The following is a 23479-nucleotide window of genomic DNA, read 5'->3' on the forward strand; positions in this document are numbered from 1 at the left end:
ATTTCATAAATGGTTAAATCATTCTAGAGGTTTCCATTTTTGTAGCAAAATCTCAAGTAGGTCCCCCATTTTTATTTGACTCAATTGAGTCCCTATTTTGGAAAATTCGTTGCAATCAGTTCCTTTTCGTTAGTTGTACAAGTGTTAATTATGTGCCACATGTCAGCACGTGGTTGTTTTGATTGTTTTTTATTGTTTTTTATAATTTAAAAAAAATTAAAATTTACACGTGCCAATTTGACATTGTGCCACGTGGCAGAGAAGTGTGATGTGGCAGTGACAGTGCCACATGTCACTATTGAAGGTGAAAAATCACAATGTAGTCCCTGTATTTGTTATTTCGTCTCAATTTGATCCCAATTTTTTTAAAACTAAATCTATAATTTATATATAAATGTTAGAGTTGCTTTAAAAATAAAAGCTTTATAAATTCAAATATAAAATTTTAAAAAAAATTTATAACAATTCTAACATTTGTCTATAAAGTATTGATATATAAATATTTGAAACAATATTTAAATAAAGTTCAATGCAAAATATACATTTAAATAAACTTAATTTTAAAAAAAATATTAATTATAATAAAAATACCATTGTAAAATTTATATAAAAATTAAATTTGATATAGGGATCAAATTGATTTAGTTTTAAAAAAATTATGACTAAATTGAGACAAAATAACAAATACAGGGATTACATTGAGACTTTTCACATCCAATAATGACACGTGACACTGCCACTGCCACATCACACTATCTCTGTCACGTGGCACAATGTTAGATTCACACTTTACAATTTTAATTTTTTTTTAAAATTATAAAAAAAATTAAAAAATTAAAAAAAATCAAAAAAATCAAAAAAATCAAAAAAACCATGTGCTGACACGTGACACATAATTAACACTATTACTGTACAACTAACGGAAAGGAACTGATTGCAACGAATTTTTTAAAATAGGGACTCCATTGAGTCAAATAAAAATGGAGGGACCTACTTGAGATTTCGCTACAAAAATGGGAACATATGGAATGATTTAACCTTTAATAAATAATTGGGTTAAATGGTCTTTTTGTCCTAGTTTAGGACGACTTTTTTCACTTTGGTCCTACCTTTGAAAATGTTTTCAGTTTGGTCCTACTTTTGGTAATTTGTTTTCAATCAACTCCTTTTTGTTAACTCCGTCAAAATCGTTAACGGAACAGTGCCAACGTGGTGATTTTGTGTGACGTGGATACTGTTCATTGACATGTCCGTTTGCACTGTCATTGCCCAGATTTTAAATTGAATTTTAGGGTTTGTGTGTTCATTGTAGTTTAGGGTTCCATTTCAGCTGAAAACCAATGTCTCGTGGGGCATCTTCATCTTCTTGCAACAGTTGGGTTAATCGGACTTGCAATTCCTGCCATGGTGGTTCTAGGGTTTTAGGGTCACCCCCAATTTGCGATTGCGGAGACATTGTAGTGGTGCGCACAGCTAGAACTACAAAGAATTTGGGTAAACAATTTTGGGGTTGTGCGAACTTTAAGGTTTGTTTCCCACTGTTCGAGGGTTTGGGTGTTTCTATCACTTTCAGTCTTTCAGTTTCATGTTCATGGTTTTTTTGTGTTGCAGAGATGTGGTGAAGATGTGTTGGGATGCAACTTTTTCAAGTGGTGTTACGAAGAGGGTGCTGATGAGCGAGATGCCATTATCGCTAGGCAAAGGCAGAAGATTGCTTATATTGAAAATGCATTGACTGTTTGGAAAAAACGGATGCAACTGTCATTAGCTGTCATAGGTGTTCTTATCGTAATGATTGTAGTTGGTTTTATGGGTTGTCATTGTCGTTGACTATGTTGAATAATTACTTCAATGAATGAATGATATTCCTTTATCTTTAATTACATATTCTGAGCTGTTTAAAATAGTTTAATTTGAATGAACTGAGGAACGAACAATTCTGAAAAGTGGAAATGAAGAAGGCAGATAAAATTCTGAAAAGTGTAAATGATAATGCATTACTAATTAAGGCTTTTAAGCATTCCATCAAAATATCAGTGATTAAAATCCAGAAATTGTTAAAGTACATCATGATTTCCAATTGACAATACATAACAAAATATTGCCTCCCCCAAAATACATAACAAAATATTCCCTCCCCCAAAATACATTCATTAATCTGTTGATGGATGTGGTGGCCTTCTTATTTGCATTTTTGGCCTCATCTTTCTAATTCCATAAGATGGTTGGCTTGGCTGTTGTACTGCAGTGTTGGGTGGTGGTCCTGGTGCTGGTGGGGTTGGTGCTGCAACTGGTGGGGTTGGTGCTGCAGGTGGAGTGGGTGTTGCAGGTGGTTGACTTGGTGGTGGTTCACTTTGTGTGGGTTAAGTTGTTTGTGGTTCACTTTGTGTGGGTTGAGTTGGTTGTGGTGCTGCAGCTTCAGTGGGACGTTCTGCACAGCCATGGACAGGAAGTGCTGGACAATTGTTCCTCTTGTGCCCAAGTGCGCGACAAACTGAACATCTCTTTCTATGACCACCTGGGCTCATTTGGCTGTTATCTTTTGTAAGTTCCCAAGCTTCCAGCCTTCTCTTCTTCTTTGGTCTCCCTGACAGCCTTCTTTTAAGTGGTGGTAGAACATCAGGAAAGGCAGTTGTTTCCCAGAAAAGTTGGCCATTGGTAGGAAGAACTATGGAGTTGTATATCTCTTCATATGTGGTACGTCTGAACCAATGTGGAATGTAATCTTCTGCCTTCAAGTTGAGGAAGTTCAGTGCAGCAATTGCATGGCAGCATGGGATCCCACTAATGAGCCATTTCCTACAGCTGCATTTCTGGCTTTCTATGTTGACAGTGAACTTGTCTCCAATTAATGAGACATGCCTAACTTCAAACAACTTTTGACCTGACCAATGAGTAGTTTCTCCACCAACATACTTACACCACTCATTTTTAGCAAATTCACCACGGTGGTGGACCATAACCTCAAACCTTTCATCAGACATTGGAAACACAAAAAAACACACAAAAAAACCTGCAAATGGTAAACAATGTTTAAATGGGGGGAACAAATATGCTTTCTATAACCGACAAACCGACAAACTGACAAGTAACCATGAAACCCACCCACCACAGATAGCGACAACAGAAGCAATTAAAAATGGTGGGTCACCAGCCAAAACAATAAACAATGCAGCACCGATTATACAAAACCCTAATCATTAACACTAAACCCAATCAATTCTGACAATCAGTAATAACCTAAAGCACGACATACCTTCACGATGAGATCGCTTTTCCCTCCACAGCGATTGAGCAAAGAATAGCGACGAAATTGGATGCCAGAATCCCTAATGCGAGCGAGCCCCAAATCCACAAGTTCAAAGAGCGAGGACGAAATCCCTAATTGGACCCCAAATCCACAAGTTCAAAGTGCGACGACGAAATCCCTAAACCTAAACCCAATTTAATGAGAGATTAACCCTAAACAAATCCACATTTTCAATTAAATGGTCAGCATAGTGCAAACGGACACGTCACTGAACAGTATCCACGTCACACATAATCACCACGCTGGCACTGTTCCGTTAACTATTTAGACGGAGTTAACGCAAAGGAGTTCATTGAAACAAAATTACGAAAAGTAGGACCAAATTGAAAATATTTTCAAAAATAGGACCAAAGTGAAAAAAGTCGTCCTAAACTAGGACCAAAAGACCATTTAAGCCTAAATAATTATAAGGGAAAATATGGAAAATGCTATAAGTTTATTTTACTTGTAACTTAGAACTGTTAGATAAAAGAAAAACACCGTAAGTAGAATAATAACATATAATAAATAAAACATTGTTTAGCACTCAACTTTATAAAATTATACATCTAAATATATTATTACCTGATACATGTTCTAAGTTCAGACAAGACAAAGCATCATCTCTATTTATATTTAATTAAAATTAAAATTTAGGACGATAAATAATAATATTTTGCATTCCATCCATCCATTTTTTTTAAGTATCCTTTAATAATTATTATTTTTTAGAAAAAAAAAACTAATTTTTTTTTACTTTATATGTTTTATTTTTGTGCTACCCTTATGATTTATATATCTCAATATATATATATATATATATATATATATATATATATATATATATATATATATATATACACACTCTGGTGGGTCAAAATATACTCAGAGGTACACTAGTCTTCTGCTTAGGCTAAGACATAGTTGACCACTCTTCTAGTTCACTTCATTCTCTTCAGTTGATCACTCTTCTTCCTATCCTTCTGATCACAAGTCTCGTTCACTACTCCTGTCAAGATGTTCTCTTTCGATAAGAGTGGGGTAACCTCAACGGGGGAGCCTGCAAAGATACTTTGATACTCAAGTTAATTACTGACAATAACAACAAGAATGCAATAATTGAGATCATTGACTTCTCTTGTGAACATTATTTTTTATACTACTTGGATGAGCCCTATTTGTTAGGCCTAGGTACATGTGACAAAATTTATATATTTTTTTAAAAAATTATAAAAGAATTAAAAAAATGAAAAATCATGAGCTGACACAGTTAACATTGTTAATGCATTACTAACGAAATGGATTGTAACAAATTATCTAAAATAGGATTAAATTAAGACAAATAAAAAAAAAGAAATCGATTTGAGATTTCTCTAAAAAAAATAGACAAATATAATAATTTAACCTACTAGGTAATAAAGTTAATAACATTTAGATTTATATATAAGGATGAATTGTACTTCCATTATACAATTCTTTTTGTTTTGGAAAGTATAATCCATAACAAATTCTAAACTCTTGATTTAGTATGATCTATTATAGCCCTTATATGGACCAAGTATTCACAACGTGGACATAGTATATTATAAAGAATATATTTGGATAAACTTTGCCAGTAAGAAAAAAGTAAAATATTATTTTTCATAATAAATTAATTTATGATTGTGACATCCCAATTAAATAGAATAATCTACTTAATAAGATATCACATAATCATAATAATGAGAAGCAATCAGATGAACATAGAATATAAGAAAGGTAACCATTACAGTCATTCAAGAGTGTACTATGAAAACAACCTTGGGCATACCACCATGCCATAAACAAACGCAAGGGAAAGTTAACAGTTTTACAAAAGACGATGCCCCTCTAGAGCATGAAATTTAAAAAAAAAAGCACTTAGGGCCATAGACTGCTCCTGAGAGTCACACATACGGATCCCCTAAGCTGCACCACTGCTACCACCAAGCCTACTCCCAGAATTTCCTCCATCTGCTCCCACCAAGGGTGATCATCGCAAAAGAGAAAACATAACGGGAACATAAACAGAAATGCAAGGGTAAGCTAGTGTAATTTAAATCTTATCATGGTATGAAAGAACCAATACTTAAACATTCCCAAGCATGCAACACAGAGACACAGAGAATCATGTTATGGCAAACAAGCAGGACACTATGACTCAATTATCCGGATAAATATACTAAGATCGGATTCACTGGACGCTTACACTCGTGGTGGCCTCTACTACTCTACAGAGCCATTGCCAATGGGTTTCACCCTACTACACACAAGGTTAGCCTTTAAGCGTCTAAGGCCATTATCCTGCCATAGACTAGGGCCTCCCGCTACTCTCATCACTTGGGTCAGTTTGCTCTACATGAGTCTCACTGACCCTTTAGAGTTTCGGAATGCGATCCTTACTTGAATCCATATCTTAATATATACACTACACACCACCATGAGATCTCCCCACGAGACTCATGGAATTACGCCTATCACATACAATTTTCATGATCCTCATACCATAACCACCACTTGTTATCTCAACATTGAATCGTCATGCACGTTCTCAACCAACCAAACAGAATCCCTCATGTTACTCATGCTAACATACAAATTTCAGTGTATACAACTCATACAACTCATGCAATCACACCATAATCATGCACGTTTGAGATAAATAGCCACACACCAGGTAAATATAGATATAAAACATAACTCTGCACTATACTCGCTTGGGCTAGAAGCCCTCGCCTAAGCTACAGCGACCGTCTCGCTTAAGCTAGGCCTTCTCCCCTAGGCGAGGCTTGGAACAGTGGCCCTCTGCGAGCCCTCGCTTCGGCGAGATCGCCATTCGCCCAAAATAAGACCCCTCGCCTAGACGAGGTTGCGAGCAGAGCACACCAGGTTTTTTCTTCGAGAACTCGCTTGGGCGAGTCACTCTCACCTGAGCGAGACAATGCGTCGCTCAAAGACAAGAGCCCTCTGCCTGGGCGAGTTGCTCGAGCAGAACCTGGGCGAGTCACAGACACTCTCGCCTAGGCGAGACGAGCTCGCTTAGGCGAGAATGACAGTACTCATCGCTGTTTTACGCATGCAGCAGGAACACACTCTCAAGAGGACATACAAAATGCAAACAAGACAGTTTTCATACCACTCAAAACATCATTCAGCATCCAGAAGCATTCAGCAAACCAAAAACTATGAGAAATACATTAAACCGTTAAAATACTAGCTTCCCTTATCTTTGTTTTGGGTACCAAAAGCGAAAAGACCCTAACTAAGGGGTATCACAGCTCCAGGAACTCAGAGTAGTGAGCAGAAACGTGCAAACCAAGACGAAACGAGGTAAATAAATGGAACCCTAACTGATTAACATGCTCAAACCGTGAAAAAGGGGTGAAGAAATACACTAAAAACTCTAGAGTTTGGCTTACCAGAAGGTACAAGATGGTTTTGTTAGCTTGGAGATAGGAGAAGACTGTGTGCCCTAGTAGAGCTCTAGCTGGAGAACATATGAGGAATAGAAGGTTGGTTTCTGAAAATGAGACAAACAACAAAGGTTTAGGGGCTAGCAAGGGTATTGGGTCCCCTGGAAGGGCTGGTCTCGGGCCTACAAAGAGGCCAGGCCCAAACACACATAAGGCTGAAAAATGGGGCTTACAATATCTCCCCAACAACAAAAAATTTTCATCCTCGAAAAAAAATTAGACTTACCAGAAAAGATGTGGGTATGCACTCCTCATTTCTTCCTCTAGTTCCTAGGTTGAGTCACCTGTCCTACGGTCCCAGATGACCTTCACGAGACTGGTGGCTCTTCCCTTCTGCTGCTTAACTTGGCGATCCTCTATGACCACAGGTTGTACCTCTACTCGTAGATCCTCCCTGATTTGCACATTCTCCACCTCCAACACATGTGATGGGTCAAAAACATACTTTCGTAGTTGTGAGACGTGGAAGACTGGATGCAGATTAACCAACTGGGGTGGCAATGCAATCTCATAAGCCACGGGCCCTATCCTCCTCAAGATCTGATACGGACCCAAGAACTTAGGAGACAGCTTCCTTGAGCGGATAGCCCTCCCCACACCAGTGGTTCGGGTCACCCTCAAGAACACATGTTCCCCAGCCTCAAACTCTAGGGGCCTCCTCATCCGGTCTGCATATGCTTTCTGTCGACTCTGAGATGCTTGCAACCTATCCTTCAACAATTGCACCTTCTTTGTGGTTTGTTGCAACAACTCAGGTCCTACAAAGACCGACTCGCCATCCTGGTACCAATATAAGGGAGTCCTACACCTCCTCCCATACAAAGCCTCATATGGCGCCATCCCTATACTCGCCTGGTAACTATTATTGTAGGTGAACTCCACCAGCGGTAACACCTCATCCCAACTGCCCAGGTGGTCCAAGATACACATCCTCAACAAGTCCTCCAAGGACTGAATCACCCTCTCTGACTGGCCGTCCGTCTGAGGATGATAAGCGGAACTCATCCTCAGCCTACTACCCATAGCCTCTTGCAACGTCTGCCAGAACCTTGAAGTGAACCGGGGGTCTCTGTCAAACACTATGCTACTGGATACTCCATAGAGTCTCACTATCTCTCAGATGTAGAGCTGGGCCAACTTGGCCATAGACATTTTGAGATTCACTGCCAAAAAGTGAGCACTCTTCGTCAACCGATCTACCACCACCCATATAGCATCATGCCCTCTCACGGTACGAGGCAACTGGGTAACAAAATCCATAGCTATGCTATCCCACTTCCACATCGGAATATCCAAGGGCTGGAGCGTTCCACTAGGTTTCTGATGCTCCACCTTAGCCTTTTGACAAGTCAAACAGGCCAATACAAACTATGCAACTTCCTTTTTCATGCCTTGCCACCAAAAGTTTTCCTTGAGGTCTTGGTACATTTTAGTCATGCCAGGGTGTAGACTAAAAAGACTCTTATGTCCTTCCTCACGGACCAATCTCCTCAACTCAACATCATCTGGTACACAAACCCTGCCCCTGAACCTCAGCACGTCATCACCTCCTAAGCCAAACTCCTTGGCCTGGTCTGACCCAAGTAGCTCTTTTACCCTCTGCAAACTAGCATCTTGTGCTTGCTTCTCCTTGATCAAACTCAAGAAGTCACTAGTACAATCAGAGTGCTACATCTAATGGATTCCGATTCCAACTCAAACTGTAGCTTCATGTCTCTGAAGCTCTCAAGCAATTCCATCTCTTTTATCATCAAGTGTGCCACATGCACTGTCTTCCTACTCAGTGCGTCCGCCACCACATTCGCCTTCCCTGGGTGATAGAGAAGCTCAAAGTCGTAATCCTTGAGGAACTCTATCCACCGCCTCTGCCTCATATTTAGCTCTTTTTGATCAAAAAGGTACTTCAAACTCTTGTGGTCACTAAACATACAGAACTGTGCACCATACAAGTAGTGTCTCCAGATTTTCAAAGCAAAAACCACCGCTGCTAACTTGAGATCATGAGTGGGGTAGTTCTTCTCATGAACCTTCAGCTGCCTTGAAGCATAAGCCACCACCTTCCTCTTTTGCATCAAGACACAACCAAGACCCTGATGGGAGGCATCGCAGTAAACTTCAAAGGGTTTACTCACATCCGGGATCACCAACACTGGAGCACTCGTCAATCTCTGCTTGAGCTCCCTAAAGCTCTCCTCACACCTATCAGTCCACGCAAACGGTTGATCCTTCCTGGTTAGCTGTGTCAAGGGTGCTACTATCTTGGAGAACCCCTCTATAAACCTCCTGTAGTAGCCAGCTAAACCCACAAAACTTCGAATCTTCGTCACTAATTTGGGACACTCCCACTGTACCACAGCCTCCACCTTAGCTGGATCCACAACTATACCCTGAGCTGATATTACGTGCCCCAAGAACTGCACCTCTCTCATCCAAAAGTCACACTTTGACAACTTGGCAAACAATTGTTTCTCCCTCAAGATACCAAGCACTATCCTCAGATGTTCAGCATGTTCCTTATGCGTCGTAGAGTAGATGAGTATGTCGTCTATAAAGACCACGACAAACTTATCTAGAAACGGGCGGAAGATCCAGTTCATGTAGTCCATGAACAAGGCCGGGGCATTAGTCACACCGAATGGCATGACAACATACTCGTAATGCCCATATCTGGATCTGAAAGCAGTCTTCTTAACATCTTCTGCCTTCACCAGAATTTGATGATAACTTGACCGGAGATCAATCTTGGAGAACACAGACGCCCCATGTAGCTGATCCATCAAATCATCTATTCTCGGCAAGGGATACTTGTTTTTGATAGTCAGCTTGTTCAGCTGCCTATAATCCACACACAACCTCGAGCCGCCATCTTTCTTCTTTACCAACAAGACGGGCGCTCCCCACGGTAAAGCACTCGGCCGTATAAATTGCTTCACAAGCAATTCCTCTATCTGCTTTTTTAACTTCACCAACTCTGCAGGAGCCATCCGATAAGGGGCTATCGACACGGGTCACACTCCCGGTACCAAGTCTACAACTCCACTTCTCTCCTCGGGGGCAAACCTGGTACCTCTTCGAGGAACACATCATCAAATTCCCTAACCACCGGTATCACTGTTATCCTCTTCTCCTTCTCAACTTCCATCCTGGCAAAGATCATATAGCACTATGCGCCGTCCCGAATTTCCTTCATAACCCCATGGGAAAACAACAACTCAGGCTCCTCTGAGTTAGAGAACAACAACTTCTTCTCTCGACAGTCGATGAGAACGCGATTGGCAAAGAGCCAATCCATTCCTAATATCACCTCAAGCCCTTGCAGAAGGAGGCATATAAGATTGACTTTACATACGCGTCCCTCTACTTCAACTGGACACCTAACATACACCGAAGAAGTCCTAACCAACCCAGATGTCGGGGTAGATACCACGAGGTCAAACGGTAGCTCACACACCGGCATACCCAACTCCCGCACACAAGACTCTGTCACAAACAAGTGTGTCGCTCCAGAATCAAAGAGCACGCAACAAGACTTGCCAGATATCACACAACAACCAATCACAAGGTTACCTGAACCAGCTGCCTCTGACCTGGTCATCGCATAAACCCTGCCTGTAGCTTGAGGCCTGCCGCCTCCCCTCCTCTATTGAGTCTGGCCCGAAGTCTGGCTCGGAGTCTGTGGTGAAGGTCGTGCCACAATCCTCCTCAAGGTCGGACAGTCTCTGCCAAAGTGGCCCTCCCTACCACAATGGTTGCACCTACGGAACCCGGATAGCTGCGGGCAAAAACTCTTCACATGCGGTCCTCCGCAATCGTGGCACTGGATCCTACTGGGCGGGGAAGAAAAGCCTCTAGACCCCTATGACTGTGGATGAGGCCTAGCATAAGGCTTCTTCTTCTCTTCAACTCTCAGCCTGGACCCAGATGGTCCGCTAACTCTCTACAGTGGCTGTTGCTGGGCTTCCACCTCTACCTTCATTCGCTCCATGACCCTGGCCTTTTCCACCAAGGCCGCAAAGTCTTTGATGGACAGCGGGGCTACCATCAACCGAATGTCTCCTCGGAGACCATTCTCAAACTTCCTGTAATGCCACTCCTCATCGAGCGGCATGGTGTAGAAACGCCCCAGATGTTTGAACCTCTCGGTGTACTCAGCCACTGACTTACTCCCCTGTGTCAGCTGGAGGAACTCCACCTCCTTTGCGTATCTCACGCTGTCCGGGAAGTACTCTGAAAGAAACCTTCTCTTAAAGGCTTCCCATGTGACATCCTCATGCTTCTCTTCCATCACTAACCTTATACTGGCCCACCAATGCTCAGCCTCTCTAGTGAGGATGTAGACCGTGAAAGCAAGCCTGCTCTCATCGGGGCACCTCTTGGCATCAAAGGTGCGCTCCATATCTTTCATCCACTGGTCCGCCTGGTCGGGACTCGTCTTGCCATCAAACTTGGCGGGTTGGTGCTTCAAGAAGTCTTCCAAACTCCATTCAGAGGGTGGAGGTTGGGGATGAGGACCATACATTTGGGCACCAGCAGCATTCTCCACTAACTAGCGGAGAGCATCCATATGCTGCCTCTGAGCATCATCAACAGCCTGCCTAGCAACCTCCATTTGCTGCATTACCAAGCGTTGCTGCTCTAGGGAGGCCTCTTGGCATTGCATCGCCGCCTCATGCTGGTGCAACATGGCGTTGCTCTGTTGCGTTAAGGCTGCAGCCATAGCCTCGATTGCCCTAGCAAGATCTTGTTTGTCGCCTTGAGAGGATTGAGGAGGAGCTATACGAGGGGGTGAAAAAACACTAGACACACAGAAAGAACCATTAGAAACTTGGCTAGACTGGAAACTCATCTAAACACGACAAGAAAGGCACAATGAAAGCTAAGCAAACACACAACCCATAAACACTAAGGAACGAAGGCTCCGATACCATAAAAATGTGACATCCCATTTAAATAGAATAATCTACTTTATAAGATATCACATAATCATAATAATGAGAAGCAATCAGATGAACATAGAATATAAGAAAGGTAACCATTACAGTTATCCAAGAGTGTACTATGAAAAAAACCTTGGGCATACACCATGCCATAAACAAACGCAAGGGAAAATAACAGTTTTACAAAAGACGATGCCCCTCTAGAGCATAAAATTTTTAAAAAAAAAGCACTTAGGGCCATAGACTGCTCCTGAGAGTCACACATACGGATCCCCTAAGCTGCACCACTGCTACCACCAGGCCTACTCCCAGAATTTCCTCCATCTGCTCCCACCAAGGGTGATCATCGCAAAAGAGAAAACATAACAGGAACATAAACAGAAATGCAAGGGTAAGCTAATGTAATTTAAATCTTATCATGGTATGAAAGAACCAATACTTAAACATTCCCAAGCATGCAACACAGAGACACAGAGAATCATGTTATGGCAAACAAGCAGGACACTATGACTCAATTATCCAGATAAATATATTAAGATCGAATTCACTGGACGTTTGCACTCGTGGTGGCCTCTACTACTCTACAGATCCATTGCCAATGGGTTTCACCTTACCACACACAAGGTTAGCCTTTAAGCGTCTAAGGCCATTATCCTGCCATAGACTAGGGCCTCCCGCTACTCTCACCTCTTGGGTCAGTTTGCTCTACATGAGACTCACTGACCCTTTAGAGTTTCGGAATGCGATCCTTACTTGAATCCATATCTTAATATATACACTACACACCACCATGAGATCTCCCCACGAGACTCATGGAATTACGCCTATCACATACAATTTTCATGATCCTCATACCATAACCACCACTTGTTATCTCAACATTGAATCGTCATGCACCCTCTGTGAGCCATCGCTTGGGTGAGCCCAACTCGCCTGGGCGAGATCGCCATTCGCCCAAAATAAGACCCCTCGCCTAGACGAGGTTGCGAGCAGAGCACACCAGGTTTTTTCTTCGAGAACTCGCTTGGGCGAGTCACTCTCACCTGAGCGAGACAATGCGTCGCTCAAAGACAAGAGCCCTCCCCCTGGGCGAGTTGCTCGAGCACAACCTGGGTGAGTCACAGACACTCTCGCCTAGGCGAGACAAGCTCGCTTAGGCGAGAATGACAGTACTCACCGCTGTTTTACGCATGCAGCAGGAACACACTCTCAAGAGGACATACAAAATGCAAACAAGATAGTTTTCATACCACCCAAAACATCATTCAGCATCCAGAAGCATTCAACAAACCAAAAACTAGGAGAAATACATTAAACCGTTAAAATACTAGCTTCCCTTACCTTTGTTTTGGGTACCAAAAGCAAAAAGACCCTAACTAAGGGGTATCACAGCTCCAGGAACTCGAGTAGTGAGCTGCAACGTGCAAACCAAGACAAAACGAGGTAAATAAATGGAACCCTAACTGACCAACATGCTCAAACTGTGAAAAAGGGGTGAAGAAATACACTAAAAACTCTAGAGTTTGACTTACCAGAAGGTACAAGATGGTTTTGTTAGCTTGGAGATAAGAGAAGACCGTGTGCCCTAGTAGAGCTCTAGCTGAAGAACATATGAGGAATAGAAGGTTGGTTTCTGAAAATGAGACAGACAACAAAGGTTTACGGGCTAGCAAGGTTGTTTGGTCCCCTGGAAAGACTGGTCTCGGGCCTACAAAGAGGCCAGGCCCAAACACACATAAGGCTGAAAAATGGGGCTTACAATGATAATCATTTGATATAATTTCTATAAATTCTTATTTTAATTTTTACTACATTAATTTTAATTTATAAAGTCTTAGTTTTTTATTTACTTATCGTTTATATTTAAAGATTATTCTTTGTTTCTCGCTCTTTCTTGAAGAATATAAATTTTCTAACTTTTAATTTCTTTTAGACACGATAAATAATTTAGAAAAAGGAACTTTTGTACCAAGGTTTTGCAAAATGTCATTAATCAGGGATGCAAATATTCAATCAACTCTTACTTGGGAATTTATTCTTGCATCCCCATGTTTTTTAAAATTCTAATTATATATATGTCGTAATTATAGTTTTGGATTATGTAATTTATAGATATTCTGAATTGTGTAATCTATAATGCAAAGTTATATTTTAAATTGTATAATATATAATGGAAATTTATATTTTTGATTGTACAATTCGTAATGTGTAAAACCCTTTTTTTATATATATTAGTTTGCTTCAGAAAAATAAAAAGAAATGAGTCGGTCCTTTTTCCCCCAAAAAACTCTCCAGCTCCTCTCTATTTCTTTTCTCTCAAATTGTCTCCTTTTACTCCTTGAAATAGAGGTTGGAACTGAGACCGTTGTGGAGTTCTCTAGAGATCAAACTGAACGTTCTTTTCCTCTACGTAAGTCGATCTCCAACCTCCGTTCTATTTCTATTTTCCTGTTTTGAAGCTTTGGTTCCATCTTGGGGTCTTTTTGGAGCCTCATTTTCGTCTCTGTACTATCGTATTTCAACTTCGTAAGCTACTTTGGGGTTGTGGTGCTCATCTCCATCCATGGCTTTCTTTCCACCAAGAGTAGTATTAGTTTTAAGGGAAGGAAAGCTAGGTTTTTCATTAGATTTCGAAATAAATTGTTTATCTTGGTCTTTGATTGTGTCTTGATAGTTTATATTGATGAGTGTGTTGAATTGTAGTGGTTTGTGTATATTTTGGTTTGGATTTTTGGTGTTGCATGTTAAGATGTGTGAAAATCTGTTATTCTAGCTTAAGCGAGATCAGTCTCGCCCAAGTGAGAAAAACTAGCTTAAGCGAGAATAACATAATTATACTTTGCTCTTTGTTCAAGTTTTAGCTTAAGCGAGAACTTATAGCTTAAGCGAGAGCAGTCTCACCCAAGCGAGAAAATCTAGCTTAAGTTAGAACCTCCTAGCTGAGGTGAGAGAAATCTAGCTTAAGCGATAATTACTAAAAAAATTTAATTCCTTATTTTAACTTGTGATTAACTAAGTTAATGTTAAAAATATGATGTATAAAGTTACGCAAGAATGATGTGGCATTTTTTTAAACCTGTACTTGATGTGTTTAGCATGGGATGATAATTAATTATTCGGAGATAACATGTGGAATGTTGATGATAAAAGAGTTTCAAGGGAAATTCTTGGTGATAGTGTGGTTAATGTATGTCTTGATATAAGAGATGTCTAGATAAGGAAGATATTTTGAACTCTAATAATCACTCACACTCATGTATAGCAAAGTGATTATGTGGTGAGAGTGGCAGGAGGTCCTAATCGTAGAAGGTGTTTGGGCTTGAGATTCATTGGGACTAACCTTGTGATTGATTTGGTGATAACCCCTTGTGACTAGACTCTGCAGATTTTAGAAATCAAGACAGGTGCATACTTTCTTAGAATTCTATATCAAGTGCATAATCTGAATAATCGAGTCAATAGTCAGTTGGGTGTTTATTTTATCCATGTATGTACTTTTTGGGTGATGTACCTATGTGTTTATATTTATGTATGAATGTTTAAATACACTAACTTAACCTTCTATTTGTGTTATGTGTTTGTTTGGCTTTTCCTTTTGTGGTGATCACCATTATTGGTGTGAGCAAAAAAGAAAACACATGTTGATCATGATTAGATGGAAGATGACGTTGTTGGGTAGTTTAGGTGTTTGATTTGTTCCCTTCCTTGAGCATATGTTTGGAAGACTTCCTTTATGCCTAGTTTAGTGCTCTTTGTATGAGCATCCTTTTCAAAAATCGTGTTATGTCTATAGACATAAAGGAAATTTTGCCATCCATATATTGTATTATGTGATGTTTTATTTATTAGAAATTTTATATTAAATGGGATATCACATAATGTATAGTTAGATTTCGAATTGTACAATTCGTAATGCAATTTACAATTCGAAATGTACAGGGATTGTGAAATTCAAAACTGACATTACACATCTTTCACTATTGATTATCATCTTCTTCCTTATACTTCATATTATTACGATCCTTCCATTTGTTTTAATAGACACTTGTGAATGTTTTCAGGGTGGAGGCGGAAGAAGAAGATACGGGTGGAGGTGAAGACAAAAATGGAGATAGAGGTGGGAGAAGTAGGGGTGGGAAAAAAATCTAATTTTTTTAATCTGATCCACTTTTGTTCCGATCCACTTTTGTTCCGATCCAATCCATTTAAAATTCATTTTATTAAAAATCTAATCCATTTAAAATCCATTTTAATTGATTTGGATTTCAATCTAATCTACGTTTTATATATTTTATGGATTGGATATCCATTCTCTAAATTAAGATTTTCAAATATGGATAATCCAAAAAATCCAGTCCAAATTTTCAATTTAAGTTTAAAGGTGGGTTAGGCTAAAGGTTGAGATGGACTAGGCTAAATCCAAACTAAGACAGGTCATGCTCGACGACCTGTATGGACAAAGCAGGCCCGACGACCCTAAAGGATCAAGCGGGCCCGACGACCCTAAAGGGTCGAGCGAGCCCAATGACAAAAACGGATTGGGCCTAATAACCTAAACAGGTCGGGAGGGTGCAAAGATACAAACGGGTTGGGCAAGCTCGAAGACTCGAACGAGTTAATCGACCCGACGATTCGAAAAAGTAGGGTGGACCCGATGACCCGAATAGGCCAGGTGGGCTGGAAGACTCGAATGGGCTAGGTTGGCTTGACGACTCGAAAGGGTGATGCCCGATGACTTGTACGGAAAAGGTAGGCATGACGACCCTGATGGGCCAGGTGGACCCGACGACCCTGACAGGCTGATTCGGCCCGACAACTCAGATAGGCTGAGTCGGTAAGCCTGACGGCCCTGAAGGGCTAGAAGGGCCTAACGACCTTGACACCAGGCAAGCTTCACAACCCTAATGCGCCAGGCGGATCTAACGACCTGGTCGTGCGAGGTCGGGCCGACACAACAACTTGACCATGTCGGGCCAACATGACAAGTCAAACAGACTAGACCAGCCCGACAACCTAGACAAGTCAGCTTGGCCTGGCCTAACGACCTAGACGGGTCCTAAACCTATCGACCCTAAGTCGACGACGAAAGATGTAACATCCATACTGGAAATTACTTAATTAAAATAAATAAATAAAATATAGAAAATCAATAGACATAATTTTATTATCCAAAACTTGGGAAAATTCAAATTATTTTTGAACGCGCCATAATTTAAACATAAGTAAAAATAATCTCATTACAAGTTTTTAAAATCCAACATAATGAAATAACATCATAAAAATCCTTATCTCAAGAGCCCCCAAGCTAGCCCTTTTTCCGTCGCTAGGCATCACCAACATCACGTGTAGCATCATCTGCTCCCGTGTAACGAATCATACGATCATCGCCAAACACAAACAGAAAGGTTGAGCTCATAAATAATTAACAAAATAAGTTAATAAAATTAACAATACACCAAACTATTTGATTCTAGTTAGTTCTTGGCCAAGACCTTAATCCCAAGGCTTTTCAACCTTCACAAAATACATATAATTAGCCTTGGACTAAGGATTTATGATGCTTACATGAGCTTGCCCGCTCGTGGTCCAACCTCTATGAACCTCCTCACTCTAGTCTTGCTCTACGAACCTCCCCATTCGTAGTCCTGCTCTACGGACCTATCGCTCGTACTCCAACAAACGTGATCCACCAGTTACGTACCTCTCAGCACTCAACATCTCTCAAGTGTGAGCACCGAACATATGAACCTACCTCGCTCGTATCCCCACACGAGAATAACTGGATATGAACCTCCCCGCTCATATCATCACTTGTTCCCCACCATCAATGAAACTACCCGCCCATGGCACAACATCTTCTGGTCCAAGTCTGCATCAATGCGTACAAACAACACACACAAAACCCACGCCTGCGACAATATCGCCTAGCTTGAACACAAAACTGCACTATTCTCGCTTAGACTAGAAGCCTTCCCCCAAGCGACCAAGTCTGTCTCGCTTAAGCTAGGCTCTCTCGCCTGAGCGAGCGTGTTACAATGGCACTATGCGAATTCTCGCTTGGGCAAAATCACCCTTCACCCAGAACCAAAGCCTCTCACCTGAGCGGCAATCCAAGCAGAACACACAATTTCCCACGATTTCTCGCTTAGGCAAGTAACTCTCGCTTCAGCGAGATGATCTGTCACCCAAAACCTAGGCTCTCTACTTGAGCGAGATGCTCAAGCAGAACTAGGGTCGAGTCTCTACTACTTTCGCCTAGGCGAGACTGCCTCGCTTGAGCGAGAATGTCTCGCTTGAGCGAGAATGGCATATGACTTCCCTATTCACGCACGCAAACACCAGAAAACAATGCCAATACCACAATTCAGACATTACCAAGCAATCTATTACAACGAGTAATTCTCATGGACATGTTTTAAACCTAATTGGACCACCAAAACTTGAGATTGAACCACAAACAACCATATAGTACAAAACCCTCATCATATTCATACAAACGCATAAGAGATTGTTCAAACATCATCAAAATAACAACCCTCTAATTCACATCACATAAAGCACGAAATTTCATGGTACGCAAGCATAAAATCATGAGAAAAGGACTTTTAATCATATACATAACATAAAACACGAAATAGCTCCCCTTACCTGGATTCATTTGCTAAAATTCGAGTTTGGTGTGTGTCCTTGAACCTAAAACCCTCTTAGCCTTTTTCTCTCACTCCAACAATGACTATAAACCTTTGGAAAACCTCTACTTACTATCCACAAGAAAATGCAGTAACAATCCCCCTCAAAACTCCCTTGGCTACCCTCCTTATAGCTAGGGTTTTTCTATCCTTTCATCTTCATACCAAAAGAAATTTTTGGCAAAAGTATAGAAGTTAATTTCACTCTTGGCAAGGTTTGAACCCACAATCATTCAATCACAATGCATGTGTACAACCAATTCAAACAATTCCTATTTCGTGATAATTCCTATAATTTTAGGATTACATTATCACTACTCACATCCAAGCATAACATTAAAACAATGCACAAAATAAAATATCATACAATTGGCATACATAAGACTTGAACCCAAGTCCTCTCACACAATTAAGTACTCTCAACCACTTGAGCTAGTACTTTTCCACGTCACAATAATTAACATTAAATACCATAAAGGCTTATATTACCCGTATTTATTAAATAATTATTTATTTAATTATTTAAATTTCTCGGGTCTTACATTTCCCCCACCTTAAAAGATTTTCGTCCTAAAAAATTGGGCTTACCAGGAAACAAGTGCGTGTAGGATTGCCTCATGCGATCCTCTATCTCCCAAGTCATCTCCTGTGTAGCCTTATCCCAGAGGACTTTCACCGTCCAGATCTCCTTTCCCCGCAACTTCTTCACTTGAGCGTCTAATATCCTCATCGGTCCTATGTTCACTGTCAGATCCTCCCTAATCTGGATGTCATCTGATTCTAGCACATGTGAGGGATCTGCTACGTATTTCCTCAACTGTGAAACATGAAATACGTTGTGTAAGTTCGCCAAATGCGGTGGCAAAGCAATCTCATAAGTTGCGGTGTCGGTCCTCCTCAAGATCTGGTATGGCCCAACAAACCTCTGAGTGAACTTCCTTGATTTGATAACCCTTCCAATGCCAACAGTCGGTGTGACTCTGAGGAACACATGATCCCCTGCCTCAAATTCCAAAGGTCATCTCCTCTTATCTGCATAGGACTTTTGTATTCTCCGAGTCGCCCTTATTCTATCCTTAATGGCTTTGACTTTCTCAGAAGTTTGTTTTAAGAACTCTGGACCCAAAACAAGTGACTCGTCATCCTAATTCCAACATAGTGGTGTCCTACACCATCACCTATACAAAGCCTCATATGGCACCATCCTAATGTTGGAGTGATAGTTGTTGTTGTACGTGAACTCCACTAAAGGAAGCATTTCACTTCAATTCCCCATATAATCCAATACACAGGCTCGTAATAGATCCTCCAATGATTAGATAGTCCTCTCAGACTGGCCATCTGTATGAGGATGATACGCAGAACTCATCCACAACTGGTCCCCAAAGTTGCCTGTAGGGATTGCCAAAAACAAGAAGTGAATCTCGGATCCCTGTTAGATACAATGTTAGATTGCACTCCATGCAATCTGACTACTTCCCAAATGTAGAATTTCGCCAACTTGTCCATTGACAGCTTCTGATTAATTGCTAAAAAGTGGGCACACTTAGTCAACTTGTCCACGATCACCCATATTGAATCATGCCCCTTCACAGATCTCGGCAAATGAATTACGAAGTCCATGAAGATGTTATCCCATTTCCACTGTGGAATGTCTAGTGGCTGTAATGTACCACCTGGTCTCTGGTGTTCAATCTTTGCCTTTTGACACACCAAGCATGATGCCACAAAGTCAGCGACATCAGTTTTCATTCCATTCCACCAGAAGAACTGTTTCAGATCTTTATACATCTTAGTCATACCTGGGTGTATGCTAAAACGACTTTTATGACCCTCTTCTAGAATATACTTCCTCAGCCTCCAATTCCCAGGTACACATACTCTATCGCGAAACTGTAGGATGCCATCTGACCCCATCCGGTAATCCTTCCCTTTCTCAGAACCTAACCAACTCACAAACTACTGTAGGTCAGCGTCGTTCTTCCCTATTCCTGGAATAGATGAGAATGTCACCTATAAACACCACCACAAATTTGTCCAAATAGGGCCGAAAAATCTGGTTCATGTAATCCATGAAGACTGTTGGAGCATTAGTCACTCCAAATGGAATTACTACATACTCGTAATGTCCATATCTCGATTTGAATGTTATCTTCTGGACATCTTTCGGTTTGACCAAGATCTGATGGTATCCAGACCTCAAATCAATCTTGGAGAATACACCTCTCCCTCTCAACTGGTCTAGCAGATCATCAATTCTCGACACTAAATACTTGTTCTTTATCGTAAGTTTATTCAAATGTCGGTAGTCTATACATAATTGAGAACTTCCATCCTTCTTCTTCACTAGTAACACAGGAGCTCCCCATGGCGATGCACTAGGTCTGATGAATTTCTTCTCCAGCAAATCCTCTATCTGATTTTTCAATTCTGCTAGTTCTGTCGGTGCCATTCTATACGGTGTTGCCGACACTAGACCCACTCCAGGGATTAGATCAATGGAGAAATCTATGTCCCTATTGTGTGGCAACTCAGGTATTTCATCTAGAAACACGTCGGCATATTCATCCACTACTGGAATACTTCTGATCAGCTCGGTGGTACTCTTCTTTTCTCCTTGATCCACTATCATGAAACAAGTAGCTCCATCTTCAATCTTCTTCAAGACTCTATGAGTTGAGATCAACTCAATCCCATCAGACTCTGGGAACACCACTCTGCGTCATCCACAATCAATGACTATGTGATTGCTTGACAACCAGTCCATTCCCAAGATCACGTCCAGACCCTCCAACGGCAAGCCTACAAGGTTCACCTTGAACCTTTTGTCCTCCACTTCAATCGAGCATGCAACATAGGCAGAATTAGTTGAAACTTGTTCAGATGCTAGTGTTGAGACTTTTAACTCGCATCCTAGATCACGAGTCAACAATCCCAGCTTCTTCACGCAGTCGTGAGATATGAATGAGTGCAAAGCTCTTGAATCAAACAACTCTCCAATTACCCAACAATAAGCAAAAGTCGAGTATAAGACTACCTGACTAGGTGGCCTCCGTGTTGGTCATGGCAAAGACTCGGCCTGTTATGGCTGAGGTCGTGCTCCTGTAGTAGTCTTCTTATTAGGACACTTGTTAGCAAAGTTTCTCGGCTGATCACAAGCATAGCACTTGCGAGTGTTAATACTGCTTCCCCCACTACCCGCTGGCTTAGTGCAATCTCTCATCAGGTGCTCTCCTTCACAGTTATAGCATTGTAACTTCTGCGAAGAGGATTAGGGTCTACTATAGGGCTTCTTATGTTGTATGCCCTCAACACTGGTCTTCTGGGGTCGACTGACCCTGTTGGGCCCCATCTCCAACTACTCTACACTCTTGGCATGCTCGACAAAGACATGAAACTCTCTGACCTACGATGAATCGTCGCAGCACATGTCTCAGACCTCCCTAAAATTTCCTGCAGCGCCATTCTTCCGTGATGGCCTACGAGTAGAACCTCGCCAGATACTCAAACCGCTCCACATAAGCCTGTACTAACAAGTTCTCTTGTTGCAGAGTGAGGAACTCAACTTCATGCACATGTTTAGCGTTGTCGGGAAAGTACTTTTCTAGGAACCTTTTTCTGAAGTTGACCCAATTCACCTCCTCCTCGTGGGTCTTCATCTGTTGTTGCATCCCTATCCACCAATACTCTGCATCAGTCACCAACAAAAAGGTGGCAAAGGTGAGTTTTTGCGCCTCTATGCACTTTATCACCCTGAAAATCTTTTCACACTCCTGCAGCCATGCGTCTGCCTCATCTGGGGTGGCTTTGCCAATGAATTTCGCCGGCTTATGACACATGAAATCATAACCCTCAACTGCGCTGCAACAGGCTGCATCACGTCCATCATCCTATGGATTGCATTCGCAATCTCATCAGCCCCAGCGTTATTCCGGTGTCTCCTATTAGCCATCGCCTACGCACGCCACATAATTCAGCTGTTCACATTAAATAACTCTAATTATATCAGAAAACAAGCAATTATTAACAATCAATAACACACAATAGTTTCATAGAGGAAACACCATCAGCTCACTCCCCATAGTTTCCAAAAATCTTAAAAAATTTTGCTCTGATACCAAATGTAACATCCATACTGAAAATTACTTAATTAAAATAAATAAATAAAATATAGAAAATCAATCGACATAATTTTATTATTTCCAAACACGGGAAAATTCAAATTATTTTTCAACGTGCCATAATTTAAACATAAGTAAATAATAATCTCATTACAAGTTTTTAAAATCCAACATAATGAAATAACATCATAAATATCCATATCTCAAGAGCCCCCAAGCTAGTCCTCTCTCCGTCTCTAGGCATCAACAGCATCACGTGTAGCATCATCTACTCTCGTGTAACGAATCACACGATCATCGCCAAACACAAACAGAAAGGGTGAGCTCATAAATAATTAACAAAACAAGTTAATAAAATTAATAATACACCTAATTGTTTGATTCTAGTTAGTTCTTGGCTAAGACCTTAATCCCCAAGACTTTTCAACCTTCACAACACACATATAGTTAGCCCTAGACTCAGGATTTATGATGCTCGCACGAGCCTGCCCGCTCGTGGTCCGGCCTCTACGAACCTCCCCGCTCATAGTCCTGCTCTACGAACCTCCTCGTTCGTAGTCCTGCTCTACGGACCTGCTCGCTCGTAGTCCAACACACGTGATCCACCAACTACGTACCTCCCTGCACGCAACATCTCTCAAGTGTGAGCACGGAACATACGAACAATTGGACATGTTTTAAACCCAATTGGACCACCAAAACTTGAGATTGAACCACAAACAACCATATAGTACAAAACCCTCATCATATTCATACAAACACATAAGAGATTGTTCAAACATCATCAAAATAACAACCCTCTTATTCACATCACATAGAGAATGGAATTTCATGGTACGCAAGTATAAAATCATGAGAGCGGACTCTTAATCATACACATAACATAAAACACGAAATAATTCCCCTTACTTGGATTCCTTTGCTAAAATTCGAGTTTGGTGTGTGTCCTTGA

At 41.1% G+C, this 23479-nt stretch overlaps 2 protein-coding genes across 2 annotated transcripts; both read right to left on the reverse strand.

The window, feature by feature from the left end:
* Positions 1 to 9943: 9943 nt before the first annotated feature.
* Positions 9944 to 10375, reverse strand: LOC114174421. The gene has a single exon (XM_028059264.1). The coding sequence runs from the start codon at positions 10373 to 10375 to the stop codon at positions 9944 to 9946; it is 432 nt and encodes a 143-aa protein (XP_027915065.1).
* Positions 10376 to 10717: 342 nt separating this feature from the next.
* LOC114174423 lies at positions 10718 to 11299 on the reverse strand. Its single transcript, XM_028059265.1, has one exon. It carries the CDS (start codon positions 11297 to 11299, stop codon positions 10718 to 10720), a length of 582 nt encoding a protein of 193 aa, XP_027915066.1.
* Between the last annotated feature and the right edge of the window lie 12180 nt (positions 11300 to 23479).

The sequence above is a fragment of the Vigna unguiculata genome, chromosome 2 (genome assembly GCF_004118075.2).
Source record: "Vigna unguiculata cultivar IT97K-499-35 chromosome 2, ASM411807v1, whole genome shotgun sequence".
Lineage (NCBI taxonomy): Eukaryota > Viridiplantae > Streptophyta > Magnoliopsida > Fabales > Fabaceae > Vigna > Vigna unguiculata.